General features: G+C 35.3%; 4 protein-coding genes, 1 long non-coding RNA gene and 1 other non-coding gene across 12 annotated transcripts; 4 read left to right on the top strand and 2 right to left on the bottom strand.

Annotated features, from left to right (window-relative positions):
- Positions 1-1,300: 1,300 nt before the first annotated feature.
- On the top strand, positions 1,301-13,197 carry LOC17887703 (tropinone reductase homolog At2g30670). 4 transcript variants are annotated; one of them, XM_023784218.1, is made up of 6 exons: positions 1,316-1,383; positions 1,490-1,697; positions 1,859-2,075; positions 2,476-2,480; positions 12,648-12,675; positions 12,714-13,197. In XM_023784218.1, exons 1-6 carry the CDS (start codon positions 1,319-1,321, stop codon positions 12,836-12,838), a joined length of 648 nt encoding a protein of 215 aa, XP_023639986.1. In that variant the 5' UTR covers positions 1,316-1,318; the 3' UTR covers positions 12,839-13,197. The 4 variants fall into 4 exon arrangements, with proteins under 4 accessions (XP_006294819.1, XP_023639986.1, XP_023639987.1 ...); XM_006294757.2 differs by lacking the exons at positions 12,648-12,675; positions 12,714-13,197 and adding an exon at positions 2,687-3,061 and having other exon boundaries at positions 1,301-1,383; positions 2,476-2,582; XM_023784219.1 differs by lacking the exons at positions 12,648-12,675; positions 12,714-13,197 and adding an exon at positions 2,687-3,061 and having other exon boundaries at positions 1,330-1,381; positions 1,483-1,697; positions 2,476-2,582.
- Positions 6,061-8,987, top strand: LOC17889535 (probable 3-hydroxyisobutyryl-CoA hydrolase 3). 2 transcript variants are annotated; one of them, XM_023784217.1, is made up of 13 exons: positions 6,061-6,078; positions 6,158-6,238; positions 6,312-6,444; positions 6,602-6,681; positions 6,774-6,857; positions 6,958-7,042; positions 7,133-7,218; positions 7,860-7,981; positions 8,193-8,253; positions 8,353-8,460; positions 8,530-8,625; positions 8,715-8,756; positions 8,841-8,987. In XM_023784217.1, the coding sequence occupies exons 1-13, from the start codon at positions 6,061-6,063 to the stop codon at positions 8,985-8,987; spliced, it is 1,143 nt and encodes a 380-aa protein (XP_023639985.1). The 2 variants fall into 2 exon arrangements, with proteins under 2 accessions (XP_023639985.1, XP_023639984.1); XM_023784216.1 differs by having other exon boundaries at positions 8,530-8,631.
- A 416-nt stretch (positions 13,198-13,613) lies between the features above and the next one.
- On the top strand, positions 13,614-21,198 carry LOC17890142 (probable 3-hydroxyisobutyryl-CoA hydrolase 2). Of its 3 annotated transcripts, none has more exons than XM_023783566.1 (13): positions 13,614-13,673; positions 13,746-13,826; positions 13,914-14,046; positions 14,126-14,205; positions 14,315-14,398; positions 14,477-14,561; positions 14,659-14,744; positions 15,167-15,288; positions 20,164-20,224; positions 20,326-20,424; positions 20,492-20,593; positions 20,686-20,727; positions 20,814-21,198. In XM_023783566.1, the coding sequence occupies exons 1-13, from the start codon at positions 13,656-13,658 to the stop codon at positions 20,955-20,957; spliced, it is 1,137 nt and encodes a 378-aa protein (XP_023639334.1). In that variant the 5' UTR covers positions 13,614-13,655; the 3' UTR covers positions 20,958-21,198. The 3 variants fall into 3 exon arrangements, with proteins under 3 accessions (XP_023639334.1, XP_023639333.1, XP_006295586.2); XM_023783565.1 differs by having other exon boundaries at positions 20,161-20,224; XM_006295524.2 differs by lacking the exons at positions 20,492-20,593; positions 20,686-20,727 and having other exon boundaries at positions 20,161-20,224.
- Positions 18,015-18,739, top strand: LOC111830895. Its single transcript, XR_002834170.1, has 3 exons — positions 18,015-18,111; positions 18,407-18,529; positions 18,647-18,739. It is a non-coding gene; the product is annotated as an uncharacterized LOC111830895 (long non-coding RNA).
- On the bottom strand, positions 19,205-19,337 carry LOC111831289. Its single transcript, XR_002834545.1, has one exon. It is a non-coding gene; the product is annotated as a small nucleolar RNA Z247 (small nucleolar RNA).
- A 709-nt stretch (positions 21,199-21,907) lies between the features above and the next one.
- LOC17890443 (probable 3-hydroxyisobutyryl-CoA hydrolase 3) lies at positions 21,908-25,154 on the bottom strand. Its single transcript, XM_023784614.1, has 13 exons — positions 25,137-25,154; positions 24,982-25,062; positions 24,764-24,896; positions 24,598-24,677; positions 24,424-24,507; positions 24,230-24,314; positions 23,559-23,644; positions 23,257-23,378; positions 22,959-23,019; positions 22,755-22,862; positions 22,588-22,689; positions 22,453-22,494; positions 21,908-22,243 (listed from the first exon to the last, which is right to left on the bottom strand). Exons 1-13 carry the CDS (start codon positions 25,152-25,154, stop codon positions 22,100-22,102), a joined length of 1,146 nt encoding a protein of 381 aa, XP_023640382.1. The 3' UTR covers positions 21,908-22,099.
- Between the last annotated feature and the right edge of the window lie 601 nt (positions 25,155-25,755).

Genomic DNA, 25,755 nt, shown 5'->3' with positions numbered 1-25,755 from the left:
CCTGCTTTCCAAGTGAGAGAAACAGAGCATACAAGTACCTGCTGAATTGCCATTCCATGTAGCCATTTGAACAGCCGTGGGAAGTCTATCTTGAGCTGCTAGCCACACACAGAAGCTATACTTTGGAGTGTCGTGAGCAAACCACACCCCCTTAGACCAACTGACTAAACTCCCTGTTGTTCTAATATGATTCCAAGTCTCCTTTGTAATTAAAAAAAAAAACCAAAAGCACATTTAAGAATTCTGTTCGAACTGCAATTCCAACGATCGATCATCTTATATATAAAATAAGATAGCTGATTTTTGTTTTTCAGATTTATATGATTAATATGGATTTTTATTTGAATTGTATTATATGAAAACAGAAATAGATATGTGAAAGCAAAATTTTTGAAATAATAATTTTAACTTATAATATGGAATTTGATACATTTTGAAAAAAAAAAAAAAATTCCCAAAACACTAGTTTGGGAAAGATTGCGTGGCATCTTCATACACGGAATTGTTGGTAGTCTTTGTTTTCTATTTGTCAACTTTTATATGAGTTTTTTTGCCGACCATGCATGTTACTGATCTTTGTTTAAGTCATTCATAAACTATTTTCTTAATTTCCTCTCGTCTTCACATGAAGTTGTCTCATTTTGTTTTTTACTTATTTGATTCTTTTGCTATAACTTTAAAATTGCGAGCAAGAGAGGATTACATTTTTCTTTATGTTTCTATTTACGCACTAACCTATTAGCTATGTACGTACCCATTTGGGCATCTAATCTATGTACACACCTAACCTATATATTAATTGTTTTGAAAAATGGTTTCAGATAATTCTATTTATACCTTTAAACTTTTTAGGAGTTAAGATATATGATTTATTACGTAGATGATAGTATTGTACAAGAAACAATAACATAGTTATTATGTCTTATACACTATGTGTAGTACGTCGATATTGAACGCATTTGATATTTCTATATATCTAAACAATTAACATGTGTCAAATTTATTATTTTAATTATGTAATCTGAATATAATCATTTAACGAAATTCATTTATTCTAAAACATTTCAAAGAAAAAAAAACAGAATATTATTTTCTCAAATATTAACTTATTTGATTTATCTTTACCAAATTGTCATGTTAACTACTTTTAATTGATTTTCTTTCTATTTACGTCATATACAGTTTTCTTTAATGGCTGCTTCAATGTAATATGCCTCCATTCTCCGAAAGGTCATTAGCTAGTATTATTTTAGAGCTTATTGCGTCTATATATAACATGCCGCATCTCTGGTCATTGCAACTCAAAGGCAAACAAAACATGGATAAAAGATGGAGTCTTCAAGGTATGACTGCTCTTGTAACTGGTGGAGGCAGCGGAATCGGGTTCGTCTTTCTAATAATATCTAGCTCTATCATATTTTTGACCCATTGTTATGCATTTATTAAGACGTTGTTATGTATATCTTTTTTTTTGTGTGGAATGGTGTAGGCATGCCATAGTAGAGGAGCTAGCTGGTCTTGGAGCTAGAATCTATGTATGCGACATATCCGAAACATTGCTTAATCAAAGTTTAAGCGAATGGGAAAAGAAAGGGTTTCAAGTGAGTGGTTCAATATGTGATGTATCCTCTCATTCCGAGCGGGAAAAGCTTATGCAAGCCGTCTCAAAGATGTTTGATGGCAAGCTGAATATTCTTGTAAGTTAACCTGACCTTAAAGATACTAAGTATAAACTCATATACGAGAAAACACCTATTTAGTACGTAGTAACACATATATATATATATATATATATATATATATATATATATATATATATATATAGTAGGATTGTGTAACTCATTTTTGTTCAACATAGGTGAACAACGTTGGCATAGTTCGTACGAAGCCAACAGTAGATTTTGTGGCAGAAGATTTCTCGTTACACATTTCAACAAACTTGGAATCTGCTTTTCATCTTAGCCAACTTTCACATCCTCTCCTTAAAGCTTCTAAATTTGGAAGCATCATCTTCATTTCTTCTGTTGGAGGGGTTGTGTCGATGGAGTGTGGATCCATCTATAGTTTAACGAAAGGTATATAGACAGACTATTAATCAACAGAAAGGTTTTCAATTATATTAGATGCATGCACTCGTATTTACACGAAAAGTATAAATAAGAGGATTATATTTGATTAAGAGAATTTCTAATTATATGTATAATTTTCTTCTGCTATTTGGTAGAAAATGAATTTAATATTACATTATATTAATAACGTGCATGGTTTTAGTGTGCTATGTGAAAATTAATAGTTGGAATTATTAGGTTGAGGCATGTATTATGATTAGGATCTCATCATAAATCATATGAGACTTATAACATATATAGCAAATACAAATACTTTTTATTCAATAAAGGTCAAATTTGCTTTGTGGTTTGCTAATAGATATATGTCTCGTACGTAATTTATATTTTTAGTTGTCTGTATGTGCAGGAGCTATGAATCAACTAGCAAAAACTTTGGCATGTGAATGGGCAAGAGATGGCATAAGAGCCAATTCTGTTGCTCCTAATTTTATCCACACTGCTATGGCTGATACAGTAATTAATGACATTCTCCACCATATGTTTTTTTTTTGTTTTTTTTTACAAATTAACATCATATACTTTTCATTCTGATATCTTACAATCTTCTGAAAAACCAGTTTTTTGAAGACACCGCTTACAAGAAGAGTTTGGTCAGTAGAACTCCACTTGGTCGCGTTGGAGAGCCTAAAGAAGTTTCATCACTTGTGGCTTTTCTGTGTCTACCTGCAGCTTCATATATAACTGGACAGACCATTTGTGTTGATGGAGGTCTCACTGTCAACGGTTTCTCCTATAAGCCACAGCCTTGAGCCTTTAGTCTTGGGTGCATTGGTGGTGATGCAGCGTACAAGTCTAAGTCTATTTCCTTTATGGGTCTTGTGTGTGTGTGTGTGTGTGTGTGTGTGTTTGTATTATCCATAAGTAGATTCCTACTTTGGTTTTGCTTCGATGTTTAGTCGTTCCTTTGTTTGTTTATCGTTAATAAAAACCATAAAGAGGAAACTTCAGTTTAACATATTTCTTTGCGAACTTCAATTAGTTGGTAACTATCATAGCCAAGTTGGTTCCTCGTTTTTCATGTTGCTTGGGTATTATTATTAGATGGATGAATATTAGTTGATGGTGTCTCCAACCATGGTCGCTTTCGTACTGCAACCATGGATGACTAATTGATCACTCTCAAATATGCTCATATCGTTTTGTACGTCTCTTTTGAGTTACTCCAAGCATGTTTACATACATGAGACATAGGCGCCTCCTACTTCTTGTCAAAGCTCTACAAAAGTCATTCTTTTATTTAACAAAAGTCTTCTTTACTATTGTAACATTCATTATTTTTTTTGTAACAAAAGTCTTTTGTTTTTATGCATGTGTACAAATCCACACTCCATTAATAAAAACATGGTAAAAATGAGAAAGCCATTTTTTTGCTTTGGAACTATTGGACTACTATGCCACAGTTTGGAATTTTCTTTATGAACAGAAATTATCGTCATCATGCAGCGTCAGGCTGCATCACGTACGGTGCATGCCACAATGACGAATTTTAAAATTCTAACTATTCGGTTAAGTATTAATCTTTATAAATATGGAAATTATCGTCATGCAGCGTGATGCATAACAAGTTTTAGAGTTTTGAATTCACTAAAAATCTTGGTTTCGATATACCATCACCAGTTTAAGATTATTGAATATTCGATCTTGTATATTTCCCTGTCAAATATCATTACAACTAACCAGACTTAATTAACTTAATACAAAAAGGAATTGTGTACTCATTTCAAATATATATTATACAATTCAAAAGTATAAATATATATTGATAATCTGATTGGTATTTTTCTTGCCAAGGATGTTTTTTTCTTTCTTTTTATGTCATGTCCTGCACTAGGTTAAATATTAATCGACATGCCCCAAATTGTTTTAAAAAACGAAATATGTATATGTGTCGTAAGCCAATGTTTCATTTTTATAAGAAATATGCATGTCGTAAGCCCTTATACGTAGCCCTCTCCCACCCATCCCAAATTTGTTTGACTAATATTGTAATAGTGCAAAAAATTAATTAAAAATATCGGAAAAACTAATCTAGTTAATATTGACTCGTATTTGCTATAAAATATTAGTTTTGATGAGTTCTGTTCTTTATAAAAAGCTATTTGCAAAGTCTCAATCTAATAAGACAAAAAGTCTTTGGTTAAATAAAATATTTCCGTCCTCTCACTTCGATAGATAATAGAATACAAGTTGTTTTGATTTTTGAAGTTAAATAAAAATGTAACAAAACAAAGACCTATATTGTGTTTCTACCAAAATAAAATGACCTATATTGTGTATTTTCTTTGAAATTTATTATGACTATTAATTATATTGTGTATTTTCTTTGAAATTTACTATGACTGGCTTTGTAGTTTGTACAAGCATCATGTTGCGTATTTTCTTTATAAAAAAATATCATTTCATTTTACAAGTAACAGTAAAGATATTACTAGCCGAATACAGTTAGAGTTATGGGATTATGCTGGACTTTTGTTATAAAATATGAGATCGAGTGGCGTCGTCATACACGTAACGTAACCCTTAGTTATACACAGATTCCATTCGAGTCTTTTTTTTATAACCATCATTTAAGTCTTCTTCCGACCATATTGTTTATAGAAGTTGTTTCCTTTTTCACTCTTTGATTCTTTTGCTATTGCTTAATTCCCACTTGGCATTTTTCAAGCAAGGCACGATTACATGCTCCTTTATTTTCCCATGTTACGCCTCTGACCTAACGGCGTATGGAAAAGCCATGAGAATTGTTCGCATAATTTTCACATATTTATCCATTATCAAGCTTGTTTTTATTTATATAATCCCTTAATTATATCTTTAAATAAAACGTTATCAACTCAATTTAAAGTAGAGATTATGAAAATAAAGGAAAAGAACGTGTAATAGCAAACGATGATTGCATCAACAGCATTATCTTGACCAACACTTATATCATTCAAGTTTTGGAACACTTCAGATTCTTGGAGAGAAGACATTAACAATCTTTTGTAGACACTTTACTTTCATTCGCGTAATCCTTCTCAAAATTCTATGGTTACTTGGATGCGTTTCGTGTGAAAAAGAAAAAAGAAAAGAGAAAATAAATGCGTTTAGGTTGAGTTTGGAAACAAAAACCAAAGTATCAAGGCTGTATTCTTATCTGTCTCTCACGTAAATCCTTTAGCAGTAATACTTACGTTGATGGCGGGAACAACAACAAAAATGTAAAAGTTTGATATCTCATCTTATCATAGCTTCACAATCCAAGTTAACATATATTTTTACCTTTTTCATTTTTTATTTTACAAAAAAAATATACAACCATCAAAACAAATAAATAAATCACATATTTTTTGCGTGGGCGGGCGAGGTCATCGTACATCTTCTAATACAATATATTATAATTTACAATAAATAATGAATGGTATTTACATGATATATATAGCAGCACATGGGAACATATCTGTATAAAATTAATATACTACATAAACAAAAATAAATTTATCACAACATCATAACACTTGGTACCAAAATCATTACAGAAAGACGAAAATGATGATCTAGTAAGAAAGAAGTTGTATGATCCAGTAAAAATCACATCCCGAATGACAAAACATTTAATTGAAATATCGGGTCCAAAAAAAAAGAATAGATAATGGTTAATAACTTATTATTGTGTTGCATTGATAAATAAATATACATGTTACCATACAAATTCAATTATTCGTGTAGGTAGTGATGCATTTATTTAGTTTAGATGTGTGAACAATGTGTTGGAAAACCAATCTTTTTCTATTTACAATTTCTTTTTCTAAGTATTTTAAAATTGAGCTACCGGGAAAAAAATGGAACTATATATATTTTGGTCCAAGAAAAGAAGAGAAGAGAAGAGAAGAAACATTCTCAAATCCCGTAAGCAACGAAGAGAAGAAGAAAACGATCGACGTCCAACGACATGGCCTCTCACTCTCAGGTCAGTTTTATCCGATCTTAAACACGACCGATCAAATTCTTCGCTCTCTGAAGTCTGAATCAATATTATTGCATCACAGGTTCTGGTGGAAGAGAAAGGAAGTGTTAGAATCTTGACATTAAACAAACCCAAGGCACTGAATGCTCTGTCCTCTAACATGGTATTGAGTCGTTTCCCTTGTTTCATGGTGTTTATTAATCTTTCCCTTATTAACAGCATATATCATTCTCTAGATCTCTCGGTTGCTGCAACTGTTCTGTGCATATGAGGAAGACCCTGGAGTGAAACTTGTCATCCTTAAGGGTCAGGGAAGAGCCTTTTCTGCTGGTGGTGACATTCCACCTGTTCTTAGTAACATCGTAAAAGGTATATATCAATATTAACCCTCTCGTAATTACAAATATTAAAAATAAATGATGTTAAACAACATTTTTTTTTGTAGTGTAATTAAACATCTTTCTGTTTCCTTTTACTTATTTTTTAGTTTCTACACACTTTTTTTTTTCCATATTACGTTGACTAGGCAAATGGAGACTCGGTGCCGATTTTTTCTCAGACCAATACACGCTCAACTATGTCCTGGCCACGTATGGCAAAGCTCAGGTCTCAGCATACGTACCGTCCCTTTAGTGAATTTAATGACTCATAAGAGTGTACGGTTTATTTTTCCATACGGTTTTGAAATTCAATTATAGGTTTCAATTCTGAATGGTATTGTCATGGGAGGTGGAGCTGGTGTCTCCATCCATGGTCGATTTCGCATTGCAACTGAGAACACGGTACGTATACTTTTCTTAAACATGTCCATGCATGGATGAAAAATAGATATCGATCTGTAATATACTCATGTCGCTTACATATCTTTTGAGGTTTTCCAAGGTTTTTGCAATGCCTGAGACAGCTCTAGGACTCTTTCCAGACGTAGGAGCCTCCTATTTCTTGTCAAGGCTCCCTGGATATTTTGGTAACAAACGTCATTAATTTTCTTTTGCATGTCCCAAAAAGTTCAAGCCTACTCACTCCCTCAACCTTCCTTGCATGTTTTCATGTTCAGGAGAGTATGTTGGCCTCACTGGAGCTAAGTTAGATGGCGCCGAAATGCTTGCTTGTGGTCTTGCTACTCATTTTGTGCCTTCAACGGTATGAACTTCCTCTTCTTACGACTTTAGTATTCCCCATTGCCGGCAAAAGCCATGTTTAGGCTAAAAGTAGGGCACCAAATAATGATAATAATAAAAAAAGATAAGATAAAGTATTTACTTAAAAATGTTAACGCAATGCCATGCAAGGTCTATAGAGGCTTCAGGGAAAGTAAATTTTTGAGACATGCAAATTTTGATAAAAGGAAAAACATACGGCCTTTTAAATTTTATAATCTTTTGGTGGAATGAATGCCTTTACTTTACAACATGAAGTATATGGCTCTGTTTAACATAACCATGTTTTTTTTATATACAAATTCTTTGTTCTTCGTTTTTTTCATTACATATTATATACAACATAATATTATATTTCATCGAGACAACGTGTTTCAAGTTATTAAAATAAAACGTATAATAGAAAAATGTATATATTATGCTTCTCTGTTTTAATGTCCAACTAATTTAAAATAGAGGAGCATAATTATTCTATACTGTGGCCTCTTGTTTTAAAATTATGGTTCTCTATTTTAATTTCTCATTGTCTCCTTTTCCTTTGACACTCTGAAAGACTATTATTAGACTTTATATATATTTACTTCGCCAATGATCGTTACTTAGTAAGAGTACTCCTTTTCACAGAGGTTAACTGCACTAGAAGCAGATCTTTGCACAGTTCGTTCAAGTGATCCAAGCTTTGCCTCAACAATTCTTGATGCATACACTCAGCATCCGCACGTTAAACAGAACAGTGCTTACCACAGGCAAGTGTATATTAATTTTCCGAATATCTTTTGTCATGCCAACATCACAAGCATTTTAAAGTAATGTGTAAAAACATTTTCTCTATTAATGTTCATGAGTACGTTACATTTTTATTAATTTCAAACCTAGTATTGGTATCAGTTTTCAATCTTCCTTTATAGGATCCATGTCATAGTAGCTCTTCAATAGTTATTTTTTTTTGTTACGCAGGTTAGATGTTATTGATAGGTGCTTCTCGAAAAGAACAGTGGAGGAAATTGTATCTGCACTTGTAAGTTTTTGATTACTAATATATAGGAAATGTTGACTTACGATCATATATAGTGTTACCTTTGACAGTGCACTGTACCATCATATATGTATTGGTCAGGAGAGAGAGGCCACTCGGCCCACTCAGGAACCAAATGATTGGATCTCAACAACCATTTCTGCATTGAAGAAGGCATCACCATCAAGCCTTAAAATTTCTCTTAGATCGGTTAGTTCCCAAAATCTGTCACATGCAATATATGAGACAAAAATCTGATTGTGTGTATATAAGTTTCAGATAAGAGAAGGAAGATTGCAAGGAGTGGGACAGTGCCTTATCCGTGAGTATAGAATGGTGTGTCATGTGATGAAGGGAGATTTAAGCAAAGACTTAGTGGAGGTTTTTTCGGCTTTACCGATTGTATTATATCCTCATATTGTCCTTTTGTTTTGACGGAATTAAAACGTGTCTTGCTTATGTAGGGATGTAGAGCAGTACTGGTAGACAAAGATAAGAACCCCAAGGTTAAAAAAAAATATCTTCATTAACTATCTTTTCTGTTATGTCATACTGTTGATGTAATGTCGTATATATTGCTGAAATTATAGTGGGAGCCAAGGCGTCTGGAAGACATAAAGGATTTAACGGTGGATGAGTACTTTGAGAGAGTGGAGGAAGAGGAGGGATGGAAGGATCTAAAGTTTCCGCCAAGGAACAAAAACTCTCATGCTTCATTGATCGCAGCAAGGCTGTGAAGACGAAAGGGTGTGTGATGAGACATTAACCATTGACCAACCCAAATAAAAAGACCAAGACTGAAATATACAATCAAGATGAAGTGTTTGAATAATTCTTCGTTTGTTTCTTATGTTTGTAGCAAATAAGAATAAACATGCCTTGTTTTCTCCGAACGTAAGAATAAACGAAATAAGAATAATTCTTCGTTTGTTTCTTATGTTTGTAGCAAAGTTTGTTCCCGCCGAACACGTTCTCGCAACGCCACTTCCACTTCTTATGGGTCTTTCCAAAGTAATCGGCCCATACGTTGACAACGTCCAATCTTTCAATAATGTGTTTTTTTTTTTTTGGGGGGGGGGGGGTCAAATTTAAGACCTTTATAATATCCCATCTCATGTTCAAGTTAGATATATTTTGCAAACTCTAGATAGCGAAACCACATTTTTATTGTTCGGTATTACGCATCAATCCAACCCACAAATAAGGAAGATGAGTGGCAAAAAAAAAAAACAAAGAGGGGTATATAAAGGTGATTTATCATTTCATAATATCATATTTTTGTTTGTTTGAAAAAGTGCAAGTGAAAAAAGATGGATCGACTCGAATTTTATGCAAGTGAAGAAAAAAGATGGGTCGACTCGAACTTCAAAAACAATATTTCTAACTAAACTGAGAAAATAAAAACTGTTTATTTAGAAAACATAGATAAATGTATCAAATATAGCATGAAGAAAGTCATTAGGCACATATAGTGTTAATGTTGTCATGTCTTATTGATGATAGAGTAGGAATGTGAAATTGAGCCAAAACTCCCTGGTAGGAAAGGTATGAGCTGACAAGTTTCAACCCCTATAAAATAAGTACAAGAAGATTTATAGGAAAAAATAGTTACAGACACATGTCATGTCATGTAGTATAATTAGGTGCATATGTCATGTTAGAAAGCTAAGGTTAGGCACATATCATGTCATCTAATTAAATATATCATGACGATGGTTCTTAGGCAAAAGAAGTCTCAGTGTCGTCACATGTCTTATTTGCTAGGAATGTAAAATTGACCCAAAGCTCTCGTGTAGGAAAGGTATAGCTGAGAAGTTTTAACCCCTATAAAAAGTGGTGTAGATATTGGAATGTGGTTGCTACAAATAGATTCACAGGAAGAAAAGATAGGTTCTGCCTCTTCGAGAGACTAATGAGATAGATTTTATAGTTCACTCAAAACGGTATTTAAATCAAGAAAGAGAAAGAAACGAAAAAATATTTTGAAGAAACACCAAACTATATAATAAAATATGTTTATTAATACGAAATTATAAAGAAAATACCGTCGCATCATCTTCCATACACGTAACCTACTTCGGCATTATTGTACACGAATATTTACAGTCTTTGTTTTCTTTGAGTCTTTGTCAACTTTCATTTGAGTCATTTTTTTTTCGACAATCATTTGAGTCTTCCTTTATAATTTATCGACCATGCATGTTACTAATATATTCTTTCGCTATTAATTTAATTCAACCTGAACTTTTCCGAGCAAGTTTATAATATTCTTTATTTCATCTATTCTAACCTAAGTAGTATTTTGGCTTCTAATCTTTGTACACACCTAACCTATGTATTCATATTTTTCGAAATTAGTGTCGTACAGATGATATTATTTATATCTATAAAATTTTAGAACTTGAGATGTATGATTGATGATCACGTAACTTAGATGATAGTATTGTACAATAAAACCCTAATATACTTGTTAAAATGGTGCAGATAATACTATTTATACCTATAATTTTTGTGTAGTTAAGATATATATGATTTATCATATAATTTAACAATAGCATTCTACACGAACCATTGATTAATAAAATATACTATTATTTATTATGTGTTTTACAATATAAGTATAGTACATGGATGTTGAACGTATGTAATGTATATTTAATACATTAACATTTTTGTACTTTAAGACATGTGATTTTTTCCAATAAATTAATATTATATATATATATATAGAACACTATAGTTTGAGATTCCTTATTAATTAACTACTATATGACATGTGCATTTTCCCAGTAGTATAATATTTTCTTATATAGACATCTATTTACTAAATGGAGACTATAATTTGAGATGTCTTATTTAACTACTATATAACATGTGATTTTTTCCAATATTTTAATATTTTCTTATATAAATATCGATTAACTAAATGGTGAGTATAGTTTGAGATTTCTTATTCAAATCATCAATTTGGAAATTCGACAGCCCAATAAAAAAATAAGATAATACGGAAAATAAATTAAAGTCATCTATTCCAAAACAAATTAATTAAGAATAAAATGGGATGATTGAAATATTTATTTATTATTTTCATTTTGTTTGATTATTCTCTTTACGGCTTTACCCAATTGTCTTACCTACATACTTTTATTCTTTTTTGGGAAAAACCTATGTCCTTTTAATCTAAAGTTTTTTATTCACGCAATTGAAAATTTTTCTTTAATTGCGTGCTGCTGCACGCTAGTAGTATTATTTTAGCTAATTTGTCTCTCTATATATAACATGTGATATCTCTAGTCATTGATACTACTCAAAGGCAAAGAAAACATGGATAAAAGATGGAGTCTTCAAGGTATGACTGCTCTTGTAACCGGTGGAGCCATCGGAATCGGGTGTCCTTCAAATCTCTGGCTATATCATATTATTTTACCCATTCTTATGCATTTATTTTAGATGTTGTTATATATATATATATCTTTTTTTTTTTGGAATGATTTAGGCATGCTATAGTAGAGGAGCTAGCTGGTTTTGGAGCTAGAATCCATGTGTGTGACATATCTAAAACACTGCTCGATCAAAGTTTAAGCGAATGGGAAAAGAAAGGGTTTCAAGTGAGTGGTTCAATATGTGATGTATCCTCTCACTCCGAGAGGGAAACACTTATGCAAACTGTCTCAAAGCTGTTCGATGGCAAGCTGAACATTCTTGTAAGTTACCTTAAGGAAACTAAGCATATTCTCATATGAAAGAACACCTATTTAGTAGGATTTTTGTAACTCATTTTTGTTCAACATAGGTGAACAACGTTGGTGTAGCTCGTACGAAGCCAACAATAGAATATGTGGCGGAAGATTTCTCGTTCCACATGTCAACGAACTTGGAATCTGCTTTTCATCTTAGCCAACTTTCACATCCTCTCCTTAAAGCTTCTGAGTTTGGAAGCAACATCTTTATTTCCTCTGTTGGAGGAGTTGTATCGATGGAGTGTGGATCCATCTATAGTTTAACGAAAGGTACATTACATAGACGGTAGACTATTAATCAAAATAGAGATTTTAATTTATACTAGATGTATGTCAATATATATATATATATATATATATATATATATACACTATTGGACTGATAGCAGCAAAAGTTGTGATGTGAAATTTTGTGGGTTTAGTTGGACTACTCATAGGAAATTTATGCTCTGTTTGACATTACACTGTAAGTTCTTTTCTTTGGCTTTTACACTCCAAAATTTACAGTAGTGTTTGCTTCGTGGGAGTGTATAGATTTTTTTTATACACAATTTATACAAACTTAAAGATATTTAATTATCTTAGTGGATGACTAAAATCTATTTTCCAATGGTGAATTGATTGTTTTCTTTGGGATTCCTAATAAGATGTCTCGTAATGAATCAATTGGCAAAAACTTTGGCATGTGAATGTCGACTAAAAAAAAAAAAAAAACTTTGGCATGTGAATGGGCAAGAGATGGCATACGAACCAATTCTGTTGCTCCTAATTTTATCTATTCTGCTATGGCTGAACCTGTAATTAATGACACTCGACACCATTTTTTTTTCTTTTTAATGGTCAATTAACATTATACACTTTTGACTACTATGTCTTACAATCTTGTAAAAAAAAATCAGGCTTTGGAAGACGCAGGTTACAAGAACAGTTTGTTTAGTAGAACTCCACTTGGTCGCGCTGGAGAACCAAAAGAGGTTGCATCACTTGTGGCTTTCCTTTGTCTACCTGCAGCTTCATATATTACTGGTCAGTCCATATGTGTTGACGGAGGCCTCACTGTCAATGGTTTCTCCTATCGGCCACAGGCTTGAACCAATGACGCAGCGTACAACCTATAATAAATGTGATCTATTTGAAACTATATATATTAAATAAATGAGAATATATGTTCTAAAAGTATTAATGTAATATGGGTATGGTGAATGTAAGTGTTCCCACAAATCAAATATAATTTATCCAAAATAATATTTTAATGTTTAAGTATCTTTAAATTTTAAGACATTATATATTTTTCTACCAAAAACATTTTAGATAAAAAAAATATCTTCTATTTAAAAACACCCAAACATTAAACTATTAATATTTTATAGTTTTCATTTTCTTAATGATGTCAAGACACTCTCTTTCATCTAATGGAGATGTCTAATTATTTCAGTAGATATCCACGAGACCACGATGGTGGGGTGGCTCCACATCTGTCTAGTGTCTACTACCATGTGGTGAATCTGAAGAGAATTTATGATTTATAGATCAACAATAAAAATAAAAAAAAAAAATTACGACATTAACTTATTTAGAAAAGTGAATAAGGTGAAAGTAGTCTATAAAGGCTAATGTGACCCCCGTAAGAAAAAAACAGAAGAAGATAAGGTGACAGCAGTCGAGATGGCCTCTAACTCTCAGGTTTGTTTGTTCCTTTTTACTTGAGAACGGCGACGTTTAATTTCTTGTCTCTCTAAATCAGTTTGATCATAGGTTTTGGTGGAAGAGAAAGCAAGCGTTAGAATCTTGACATTAAACAGACCCAAGCAGCTGAATGCTCTGTCCTCTAACATGGTATTGAATAGTTCCCTTGTTGTTTCTTCCTCCCTTTTGTACGTACTCTTGTTACATATTGGCTTGAACCTATATATCATTCTCTAGATCTCTCGGTTGCTGCAACTATTCCGTGCATATGAGGAGGACCCTAGTGTGAAACTTGTCATCCTCAAGGGTCAGGGAAGAGCCTTTTGTGCTGGTGGCGACGTTCCACCTCTTGTTCGTGATGCCTTACAAGGTATACCAATATATTACCATTCCATGCATGACCAAATGTTTTTCCTTTTGCTTACCTTTTCTCTTGTTTTGTTGACTAGGGAATTGGAGACTCGCTTCCGATTACTTCAAAAATGCCTACACGCTCAACTATGTTTTGTCCACATATAGAAAACCTCAGGTTTCCCATCTCAGCATACATACATAGTATCCTTTTAGTGATTTACTCTAAGTGTATTGTTTTACCTTATAATTCGTTTTTCATATATATTTTTTGGAAATTTAATTAGGTTTCAATTTTGAATGGAATCGTCATGGGAGGTGGAGCTGGTATCTCTATCCATGGTCGATTTCGTGTTGCAACTGAGAACACGGTATTCTTTTCTTATACTTGTCCATGAATATATGACGATCGCTGTGAAGTCTTATATGATCTTTTGAGTTTCTCCAAGGTTTTTGCAATGCCTGAGACAGCTCTAGGACACTTTCCAGACGTAGGTGCCTCCTATTTCTTGTCAAGGCTCCCTGGATTTTTTGGTAACAAACGTCATTAGTTTGTTTTGAATGTCCCAAAAAGTTCAAGTCTATCTCACTCGCTCAATCTTAACAAACATTGCATGTTTTTTTTGTTCAGGAGAGTATGTTGGCCTCACCGGAGCTAAATTAGATGGCGCCGACATGCTTGCATGTGGTCTTGCAACACATTTTGTTCCTTCAACGGTCTGAACTTCCTTTGCTTACTTCTTGACTACTCGAACATTATTTGTCCGGATAATATGATTTTTTTAAAAGAATAATAACATGCCTAATTTTATTTCATTAGAGAGAAGTTCTAAAAGAAAAAAGAAAAAAAACTCATTATATCAAATCAACTAAACAGATAAGCCTAACTTTTTTTTTTTTTTTTTTTGTCCTTCTAAATGTGGCTAAGGCATTTAGCCTAACTTTTTTCTTTGGAACTAATGGACTGATAGCAGCAAAAGTTGTGATGTTAATTTTTGTGGGTTTAGTTGGACTACTCATAAAAATTCATCCTCTCTGTTTGACATTACACTATATATATAGTTCTTTTCTTTGGCTTTTACACTCCAACATTTAAAGTAGTATTTGCTTCGTGAGAATCGTTACTCTATTTTTCTCAGAATTTGGATGCATTAGAAGCAGATATTTGCAAAGTTGAATCAAGGGAACAAACCTTCCCCTCAACAATTCTCGATGCATACACTCAGTATCCGCACTTGAGTCAGCAGAGTTCTTACCACAGGTAAGTGTATATATATATAATTTATAGGATTGAATACTCAATGTTTATTATGATGTGTAATGTTACAATATATATAGTGTGTACAAGGGAGATTAGGGTAGAATAAATGACACATATATCCTTTCTATACATAATACTAATATCCCCCCTCAAGATGGAGGTACCTTGGTAACTCCAAGCTTGGACATAACCTCTTGAAACCGAGGTCTGGATATAGGTTTCGTCAGAGGGTCTGCGAGCTGATCATGCGTTGAGACGTGAGCCACACGAAGTGTGCCAGCTTGAACATTATCTCGGATAAAGTGGAAGTCCAAGGCGAGGTGCTTCATGCGAGAGTGAAATATTGGATTTGCCGATAAATGTGTAGCACCAATATTGTCACAGTAAATGACCGGAGTTGTGGGTAATTGCAGGCCAAGTTCAGCGAGTAGGGACGTGATCCAACGTATCTCGGCAGCAGCATTTGCAACAGCACGATACTCCGCTTCGGTGGAAGATCTTGCAACCCCTTTCTGTTTCTTTGAGGACCACGAAACTGGACTGCCACCTAAATATATGATATAGGCATTCGTAGAGATAAAGTCATCGCTATCGCCCGCCCAATCTGCATCGGAGTAGCCATAGAGACCGTTTGCAAAACCATGTAACGTAATTGGTGATCCCCGACGAATAAGAATGCCGTGAGATGAGGTACCGACCAAGTAACGAAGAATACGTTTGACCGCTGTCCAATGCTCATCGGTGGGTTGATGCATAAACTGAGACAAGCGGTTAACAGCGAACGCAATGTCGGGCCTCGTGAAGGATAGATACTGTAAGCTCCCAAGCACAGCTCTATACTCCCGCGGATCATCAAGCTTGTTCCCTTTATGAATCGATAGCTTGGGAGTAGGCGACATTGGAGTGGATACCGAGTTGGATTTCAGCATCCGAGTCTTGGTAAGGAGATCAAGAATGTACTTTTGTTGTCGTAGATGGAGGCCAGCAGAAGTGCGAGTGACTTCAACACCAAGAAAGTATTTAACCTCACCGAGATCCTTTAAAGAGAACCGGGCTGCAATGGATGCAATGATGCTGTGTAACAGAGAGCTGCTACTGCCAGTGATTAGCATATCATCCACGTAGACAAGTATATACACAATATCTCGACCTTGGCGTTTGATAAAGAGCGAAGTATCTGCAACAGAATTAACAAAACCAAGGTGAAGGAAGTGTGAGCGTAGTTCAAGATACCACGCTCGCGGGGCTTGTTTGAGGCCATACAACGCCTTTTTCAATCTACAGACAAAATCCGGGCGATCACGATCCACAAAACCCGGCGGTTGAGTGACATAAACCTCATCATGAAGACGCCCTTGGAGAAAAGCATTATTGACATCGATTTGTCTAATATGCCAATCTTTGTTTACTGCAACTTGTAACACAGCACGAACAGTAGTGGATTTGATTACAGGGCTGAAAGTGTCTCCATAGTCACGGCCTTGCTGTTGATGGAACCCTCGCGCCACCAACCGTGCCTTATACCTGTCAATGGATCCATCAGGTAAGTATTTTATTGTAAAAATCCACTTACATCCAACCACATTGTGAGCAGGAGAAGGAGGAACTAATTCATGTGTTCCATTCCTTATTTGAGCATTGATCTCCTCAACCATCGCATTCCGCCATTTAGGATCCCTCAACGCCTCAGTTACGTTTTTGGGAATTGTTGGTTTAGGACCAGACATGATGTGAGCATAACGGGTATTTGGTTTAACAATGTTGTTTTTGGCTCGTGTGGTCATGTGGTGTTGGTTTGGTGGTGGAGGAGTAGGACTTTGAGACGCAGGGGGTGATATAGAAGGAGTCGGGTTTTGAGACAAGAGAGAGGTAGACGATGATGATTCAATAGGGCTAGGATAGATTGTTGGGCTATTTGAAGTGGTGGATAAAGAGTTACTTGGTGTGGTTAATGGGCTTGGGCTTGGTAGAGGAGAAGTCTGATTGTTATTGGGTTGGCTTTGAGGCGTTGAGGAAGAAGACGCATCGGAGGTAGTCAACCTCTGAGGCACAGAAGAACTGCCCACAGAGATCGGCGACGGCGGAGCGAGTGACAGCGGCGGTGACTGCGATTCCGGCACGGAGGTTGGTGACGACGGAGCAGCGGTCGGCGAGGCATGGTGAGGATCTAACATCGGAGGGTCCAATGGCTGAGTGTGTACGAGTGGAGAGTAAGGCACGGACATCATCGGCGATGACAGCAGAGGAGGAGCTTGTTCCGGCGACGGGAGAGGGCGTTTCACAGCAGCAAATGGAAACACGTCTTCAGCAAATTGTACATGTCTGGATACATACAGGCGACCGGATTTGGGTTCTAAACAGAGGTAAGCACTCTGAGTTAGAGAATAACCCACAAAAATACACGGAGCTGAGCGTGCATCGAGCTTGTGACTAGTGTAAGGGCGCAACCATGGATAACACAGACACCCAAAAACCTTCAGCTTCAGGTAATTCGGCACTTGTCCAAACAGCTTTTTAAACGGAGACTCATTGTTGATAACTGGTGTAATCAATCGATTAATGAGATATACCGCAGTTGAGAATGCATAGCTCCAGTATTGCGTCGGCATGGCTGCTTTGCTCAAAAGAGTCAAACCTGTTTCAACAATGTGACGATGCTTCCTCTCCGAAATCCCATTATGCTCTGGCGTATGAGGAGGCGATGTGAGGTGTGAAATGCCGTTTGAAGCAAGGAACGAGCGAAGAGCTATAAACTCCCCGCCATTGTCAGAGTAGAGAGTGACAATCTTCTGTTTGAAACGATTTTCAACCAGCGCCTTGAAGGTAATAAACACTTCTTTTACTTGTGACTTTTGTTTGAGCGGGTACAGCCACGTATATCGCGTATAGTGATCCACCAACACCAAATAATACTTAAAGCCATCAATAGACATAACAGGCGACGTCCACACATCACTGTAGATGTAATGAAGAGGATGTTTAGAAGCGATTGTATTTGTATGAAATGGAAGCTTGTGGCTTTTATTGATGAAGAAATCAGAACATGATAGAGTATTGGATGAAGCAGAAGTGGGTAACATAAATTGAGAAATAAGTGCTTTTAAAATGTGAAACGCAGGATGACCAAGTCGCGCATGCCAAGAGGAGCTATCAGCCTTTGGTGTTGGAGAAGCAAACAACAATCTCGGCTTAGCAATATTAACCGGCCACTCGTACAACTCTTTCTTAGTCCTGCCTTGGAGTAAGTGGACCCCCGTTGCTAGATCCTTCACCTGAAAATGTGCAGGAAAGAATTCCACAGATACACGGTTAGCATTGCACAACCTATAAACTGATATTAAGTTCTTTTTGATGTCAGAAACATAAAGAACATCTCTTAAGGCAATATCACGATGATGAGTAGGAAGAGTAGTAGAACCAGTTTGAGCTATTTGGAGGGCAGAGCCATCAGCAATTTGAATATCCTCACCGCCAGTGTAAGGTTGATGAAGAGCCAAGTTATTGAGATCCGTCGTCACATGATGAGTTGCACCACTGTCAAGTAGCCATGGTGCTGCATCATATCCAGGACCCATCACCATATTAGCCCGTGGTTGCCAAGGAGAGTACGCTCGCTGTTGATGAGAATACCCACCAAGTTGTTGCTGGAGCTGAGAACACGTACGAGCACTGTGGCCATGAATGCCACAAATTTGGCACCTTCCTTGATACCCACGAGTTTGAGACTGGTTCTGTTGCTGTTGTTGCTGGTGTGGCCATGGTTGATTGCCACGATAGTTGTTCTTGTTGCGTTGCTGGTTATTGCCTCGCCCATTGTTGTTATTATTGTTGTTGTTTCCTCTATAATTCACCGCATTAGCAGACGCAGGTGTGACAGAGGATGAAGCATCAGCAAGAGTCTGAAGTGTAACCTCATGATTCAGCAGCTTCTCATACACTTCAGGAAGACGAGGTGATGTCTCACGTCCAGCAATCTGATCCTTAATAGGCTTGTAATCATCAGACAAACCAGCAAGGATAGCCTCAATCTGATCGTCATGTTGCATTGCACTTTCAAGAAGTGCAAGCTGATCAAAGCGGACCGTCAGACCATGGAAGTACTCCTCAATCGACCTTGTACCTTTTTTCCAGTGCTGAATCTGTAGCTTGATTTGACGAACATGACCACGACTCGGAGCAGCAAACGTCTCCTGCAAAGTGGTCCAAATCTCCTTTGTGGTAGTGGCTTTAGAGAGCAGAGGCTGAACAGTCTGGGCTATTGCACCAAGGAGAGCACTGAACAGCAGTTTATCCTGACGTTTCCACAAGACGTAGTCAGGATTGGGAGTCACAAGACCATTGGTAGTGACTGTAGAGGACGGAACTGTGACAGATCCATCGAGATACCCAACAAGATCATAGCCATCAAGGAGAGCATGAACCTGGCGGCTCCACATGATGTAATTGGAAGCATTAAGCTTCGTGACATTTGTCATATTGACATTGAGAAGTTGAGGAGTATTGACGAGAGGAATAGTCTCACTCGTGTTGGACATGATGATGATGAGAAGAAAAACGGCGGCCAAAGAATTAGGTTTGAATATGGATCTTTAGCTCTGATACCATATAGGATTGAATACTCAATGTTTATTATGATGTGTAATGTTACAATATATATAGTGTGTACAAGGGAGATTAGGGTAGAATAAATGACACATATATCCTTTCTATACATAATACTAATATAATTTTGCCGAATATATTTTGCCATGCCAATATTGCAAGCATTTTAGGTCATGTGCAATTTACTTCACATGTTTATAAAGTTTTATCTTTGTATTGGTGTCATCTTTCAATTCATCTTGATATGATCCCAATATTTTGTGCTTTAAGTAGGTTAGATGTTATTGATAGATGTTTCTCGAGGAGAACAATCGAGGAAATTATATCTGCACTTGTAAGTTTTTCAGTAGTCTCTATAGGATATGGTGACTTGCACACATGAGTTCACTTGAGTCACATTTAACATTGAACTCTACCATCATATGTGTTGGATAGGAAAGCGAGGTCACTCAGGAACAAGATAATTGGATATTAGCTACCATTCAAGCATTGGAGAAAGCTTCACCATCATGCCTTAAAATCTCTCTTAGATCGGTTAGTTCCAAGAATGTGTAACAATATATACAACTATAAGAACGAGCTCACAGTGTAGAAGTTTCAGATAAGAGAAGGACGTTTGCAAGGGGTGGGGCAGTGTATTATCCGTGAGTATAGAATGGTGTGTCATGTGATGAAGGGGGATATAAGCAAAGACTTAGTGGAGGTTTTGTCAGCTTTTCCGATTATATGTTCATCCTTAAAACTTGTTTTAGACAACTAGACATAATAACACCAATGTGTCTTATGTATATGTAGGGGTGTAGAGCCATATTGATAGACAAAGATAGGAACCCAAAGGTTAAAAAAATCCTTCAATTATCTTTTTAACATGTCATATTGTTGTTACTGAAAATATGTATAATGTTGTATTGCTGAAATTATAGTGGGAGCCGAGGCGACTCGAGGACATGAAGGATAGCATGGTAGATCAGTACTTTGAGAGAATGGAGGACGAGAACGGATGGGAGGATCTTAAGTTTCCGCCAAGGAACAACTTGCCTGCTTTAGTAATCACAGCAAACATCTGAAGTAGAGAAGGTGTTTGGCGAGACCGCAAATAATTAAATAAAACGACCAAATGGAGCAAAGATACCAACTTGATATACAAAGATTATACTTGCCATGTTCATCCTTTCAACTGATCACATCACATTTCCAGTATTTTCTTTATGCAGTTCGCTTCCATGTATCATGTATGTAGGAAGTTGTAGTTCCAAGTGTATATGGGAAAAAAATTTGTGGAATACCATTTTCCAATGAAATGTTGAATTAAGTCTAACTCTGACCAAAACTGTTCATTCACTATTTTGGTAGACAATATCGAAATACCGTTTTTCCGTCAAAAATCGAATAATCATTATTTTCCGTCAAAAATTATATAGTTGTGAATATAATATGGATCATGGAAATATCATTAACATGAGGCATACCCTTTTTGAGATTTTTTTATAAAATATATATTTAGATGTGGATACAATATCTATCTTAACATTTTTGGAGTACAATTTGACCAAAAATCATTTTAAGGAAAATTTGGATCGGGTCAAAATTAGTTTATATAACCCGGAATTAAGTAATCGGATCCTACAACTAGAAAACATAAATGTGTTTAAATTTAATTTCCATAATCTATTAATCTAATTATTTATTATCTTATTATTGCCAAAAGAGATCGTAATCGCTTATACTTGCCATAAATCTCGGCAGTTATTTCTAATTAGTCAATTTCAAAATTTTGATTGACATAAACTTTGTATTCTTAACAATATACAATTTCCAATAATACAAAACTATTAAAGCCAAGAACAAACACTTCTAAACATTCATAAACATGCAAAAACAGTAAATCAAATACAAACTATACTAAGAAAATTTAAAATTTAATGAAAATAAAAATAAAAAATTGACCCGTGGTGTACCACGGGATAAATCCTAGTATATATACATATATAAACAGAACAAGAAAACAAAGCTGCATTTATATGGAGCATCTAGATGGATAACCAAATATAAAACAAGCAACAATCAGATGTATATACATTATTTGGATGGATTATTAAGATGAACAAGCGAAAGAACACTTTCGAACAAATGAAACAACACATATGGTCTTATTGCTCTGTTTTGTTCTGACGACGAAAGGTTGTCTCATGGATCCTTTTTCTCCACTTCACAGCTTAGCTATGATTCCTGAAGCATGGAAATTTTTCCTTGGCGGAAACTTAATATCCTCCCATCCTTCTTCTTCATCCACTCGTTCAAAGTACTGATCTACCATGCTATCCTTCATGTCCTCTAGTCTTCTTGGCTCCCACTAAAATTTTCAACAATACAACTTTATATTCAAAAATATGATACAACAACATATACTAAATGGAAACAAAGGAATTGTGATCCTAGTGCCGGAACAAGGGGATTGGTTCTTTTATGTCCCGGGCTCAAAACCTCTTTGGAACAGTTATATTATGGCCAAACATATGGTTTAACAAAAAAACAAATACTGAATGGAGAGATTTGTCAAACCTTTGGGTTCCTATCTTTGTCTACCAATATGGCTCTGCACCCCTGCATAAATAAAGACACGTTTATTGTTATTTAAGTCTACAACACGGACAGTTCCAGGATGAAGAGATACAGTCAGAAAAGCCGAAACAAAACCTCCACGAAGTCATTGCTTATATCTCCCTTCATCACATTACACACTATTCTATACTCACGAATAAGACATTGTCCCACACCTTGCAATCTTCCTTCTCTTATCTGAAAATTTATACACAAAATTAGCTCTTACCCATCATTGCGTGTGACAAAATTATGGAACTAACCGATCTAAGAGAGATTTTAAGGCTTGATGGTGAAGCCTTCTTTAATGCACGAATGGTTGTTGAGATCCAATCATTTGGTTCCTGAGTGGGCCGAGTAAGCTCTCTCTCCTAACCAACACAAAACCATGGTAGAGTGCATTGTCAAAGATAAACTAGCTAGGATGTTAAATCAGTATATCATATATTTATTAATGACAAACTTACAAGTGCAGATATAATATCTTCGACTGTTCTTTTAGAGAAACACCTATCAATAACATGTAACCTGCGTAAGAAAATAAACGGAAATATAAGAAATATATACTTGGCACAAACTAAATTAAAATCTGACGCTAATAAAAGGTTGAAGTTTGTAAAACATGCAACGTACTCAATGTCAGTATATAACAGAGAAAAAGTTTTAGCACATAACTTCAATGTTTTTACGATGTTGACATGGTACATGACATAACAAGTACAAATATAGAAAGAGCAAAAAATAATCAAAATCATATACACTTGCCTGTAGTAAGCGCTATGCTGTTTAAGGTTCGGATGCTGAGCGTATGCATCGAGAATTTTTGAGACAAAGTTTGGATCATTTGAATCAACTCTCCAAAGATCTGCTTCTAATGCGGTCAACCTCTGTGAAAAGAAGTATCCTAATTACTATTAGTTTTACAGCACCATGCTAGCTCTTATAGTCCAATAGTTCCCAAAGAACAAAAATATCTATATCATCTTCCTTTATAGCATGTTGTAAGTTACTAACTTACTATCATGCCTGCGATGAGAAATAAAGACGTAAGCAAAGGAAATTTATACCGTTGAAGGCACAAAATGAGTTGCAAGACCACAAGCAAGCATTTCAGCACCATCTAACCTAGCTCCTGTGAGGCCAACATACTCTCCTAAACAAGAAGACAAGGTAAGGATGAGAGGCTTTTAGTAACTTTAGCAATTATTAATTGTTTCATATGATGTCTTTTTCTCTACAATTAGTAAAACATATGCTATGCGTCGTAACTGTAATTAGAATATGCTAACAAAATAAACTAGTAAAACATATGCTATGCGTCGTAACTGTAATTAAAATTAACTTTGACAAAGAAAACAAAAGAAGATTGCAATTAAAAATAGAAAGTGGTAATTAATTGTCGTCTTTCAAAGCTGACACAGAAACACGCGGCATTTTAGGTATAATATATTTATGGTGATGCATCTATGTTCGTCATGATCCACGCCACTATATTCTATCTTCAAAGATTATGTGATATGTGGTATAATATTGATTAATTTTCTTAAAATTGTCATTTTATATTTAAAACTTAAGTGATGTAATTGTAACTAAAACAAATATTTATATTTTTTTTTTGCTAAATATTTTATTTATTATAGTCTTTGAATATAGTAAAATAACATAATGATAGAGTTAATTTTTTTTTTTTTAAATGGACTAAGAAATTTATAAGGCAAAAACAAATGAGTTTTGTTACCAAAAAATCCAGGGAGCCTTGACAAGAAGTGGGAGGCGCCTACATCAGGGAAGAGCCCTAGAGCTGTCTCAGGCATTGCAAAAACCTTGGAGACTCAAAAGATATGGGAACAATAATCACCATATTAGAGAGAAAGAGAGATCTCTATTTGTCATCCATCTATGGGTACATGTTCAAGTAAATATAATACGTACCGTGTTCTCAGTTGCAATACGAAACCGACCATGGATGGAGAGACCAGCTCCGCCTCCCATGACGATACCATTCAAAATTGAAACCTAGAAGTTAAAAAAACGAATCAATAAGCTTATTATATATATAGTTTAAAGTAATTCACTAAAATTAGAGTGTGCAGTGCATGTTGAGACCTGAATTTTGCTAAATGTGGCCATAACATAGTTGAGCATGTATTCCTCAGCGAATATATCAGCCGAGAGTCTCCATTTGCCTAATTCCACGTAAAATATTAGAGAAAGAGTGTGAAAGTAAGCAAAATTAAAGTGAAGAAAAAAAAGATGGTTATGAAATTAGCACCTTCTACGATGTTACGAACAGTAGGTTTAACGTCGCCACCAGCACAAAAGGCTCTTCCTTGACCCTTAAGGATGACAAGTTTCACACTAGGGTCCTCCTCATATGCAAGGAACAGTTTCAGTAACCTAGTCATCTAAAGAAGATAGATTCATGCCAATATGTTACTAATGCACGAAAAAGGGACGAAGAAGGAACAGGACAAGTGAAAGATTCAATACCATGTCCAAAGACAGAACATTCAGCTGCGCGGGTCTGTTTAATGTCAAGATTCTAGCACTAAATTTCTCTTCCACCAAGATCTGTCAACAAAATTGATGATTTAGAGATAGACTCAAAACATTTGGTCTATAACTAAGAAGAAGAGGAATCATACATGAGAGTGAGAGGTCATCTTTATATTGCTATCTTCTTCTTTTTCTCTTGTTTCTTCGCCTGATGTGTATACTCTTAGACATATATAACAGAGCAGCGACGGGATCAAAGGAAGCTTTTTTGGTCAGTATAATATAATCTTTTGTCCTTGGTCATTGTAAATAATTATTTTTCAGGTATTTCAACACATGAGGAAATAGTATATCTAAATATTTTCTTGTCAATTAAATAATTTTCTGTTGAACTGCCCTCGTGAAAAAACTAATATGGTTTTATATACAAGACAAATCAGTCAGCAAAACACTGTCCATTTTATTACAACCCACGCATGATCTCCACTACTCTCTCTTGAATGAACCATGACTCATGCTATTTTGTAAGCAATATAATTATACATATATATTGGGCTTGAATCAACCTTCTCTAGCTACTGGATATTTGCCTATAGAAGTCTTGTGTTCTTGAGCAATCGTTCATCTGGCATTTCACTGACGCTGGCATCAATCTTGATTCGTTCTTGTTAATAGCCATGCTTGACACCACGAAAGAAGTCTAATTAAGGTTTGAGAAAACAGAGAATGTTGTTTTGCGAAATCATTTGAAAATACAAATATCAATCA

This window comes from Capsella rubella, unplaced genomic scaffold (assembly GCF_000375325.1).
Source record: "Capsella rubella cultivar Monte Gargano unplaced genomic scaffold, Caprub1_0 scaffold_4, whole genome shotgun sequence".
In the NCBI taxonomy this organism is placed as follows: Eukaryota; Viridiplantae; Streptophyta; class Magnoliopsida; order Brassicales; family Brassicaceae; genus Capsella; species Capsella rubella.
The sequence above is the reverse complement of the archived record's forward strand: the minus strand, read 5'-3'. Positions and strand labels throughout refer to the sequence as shown.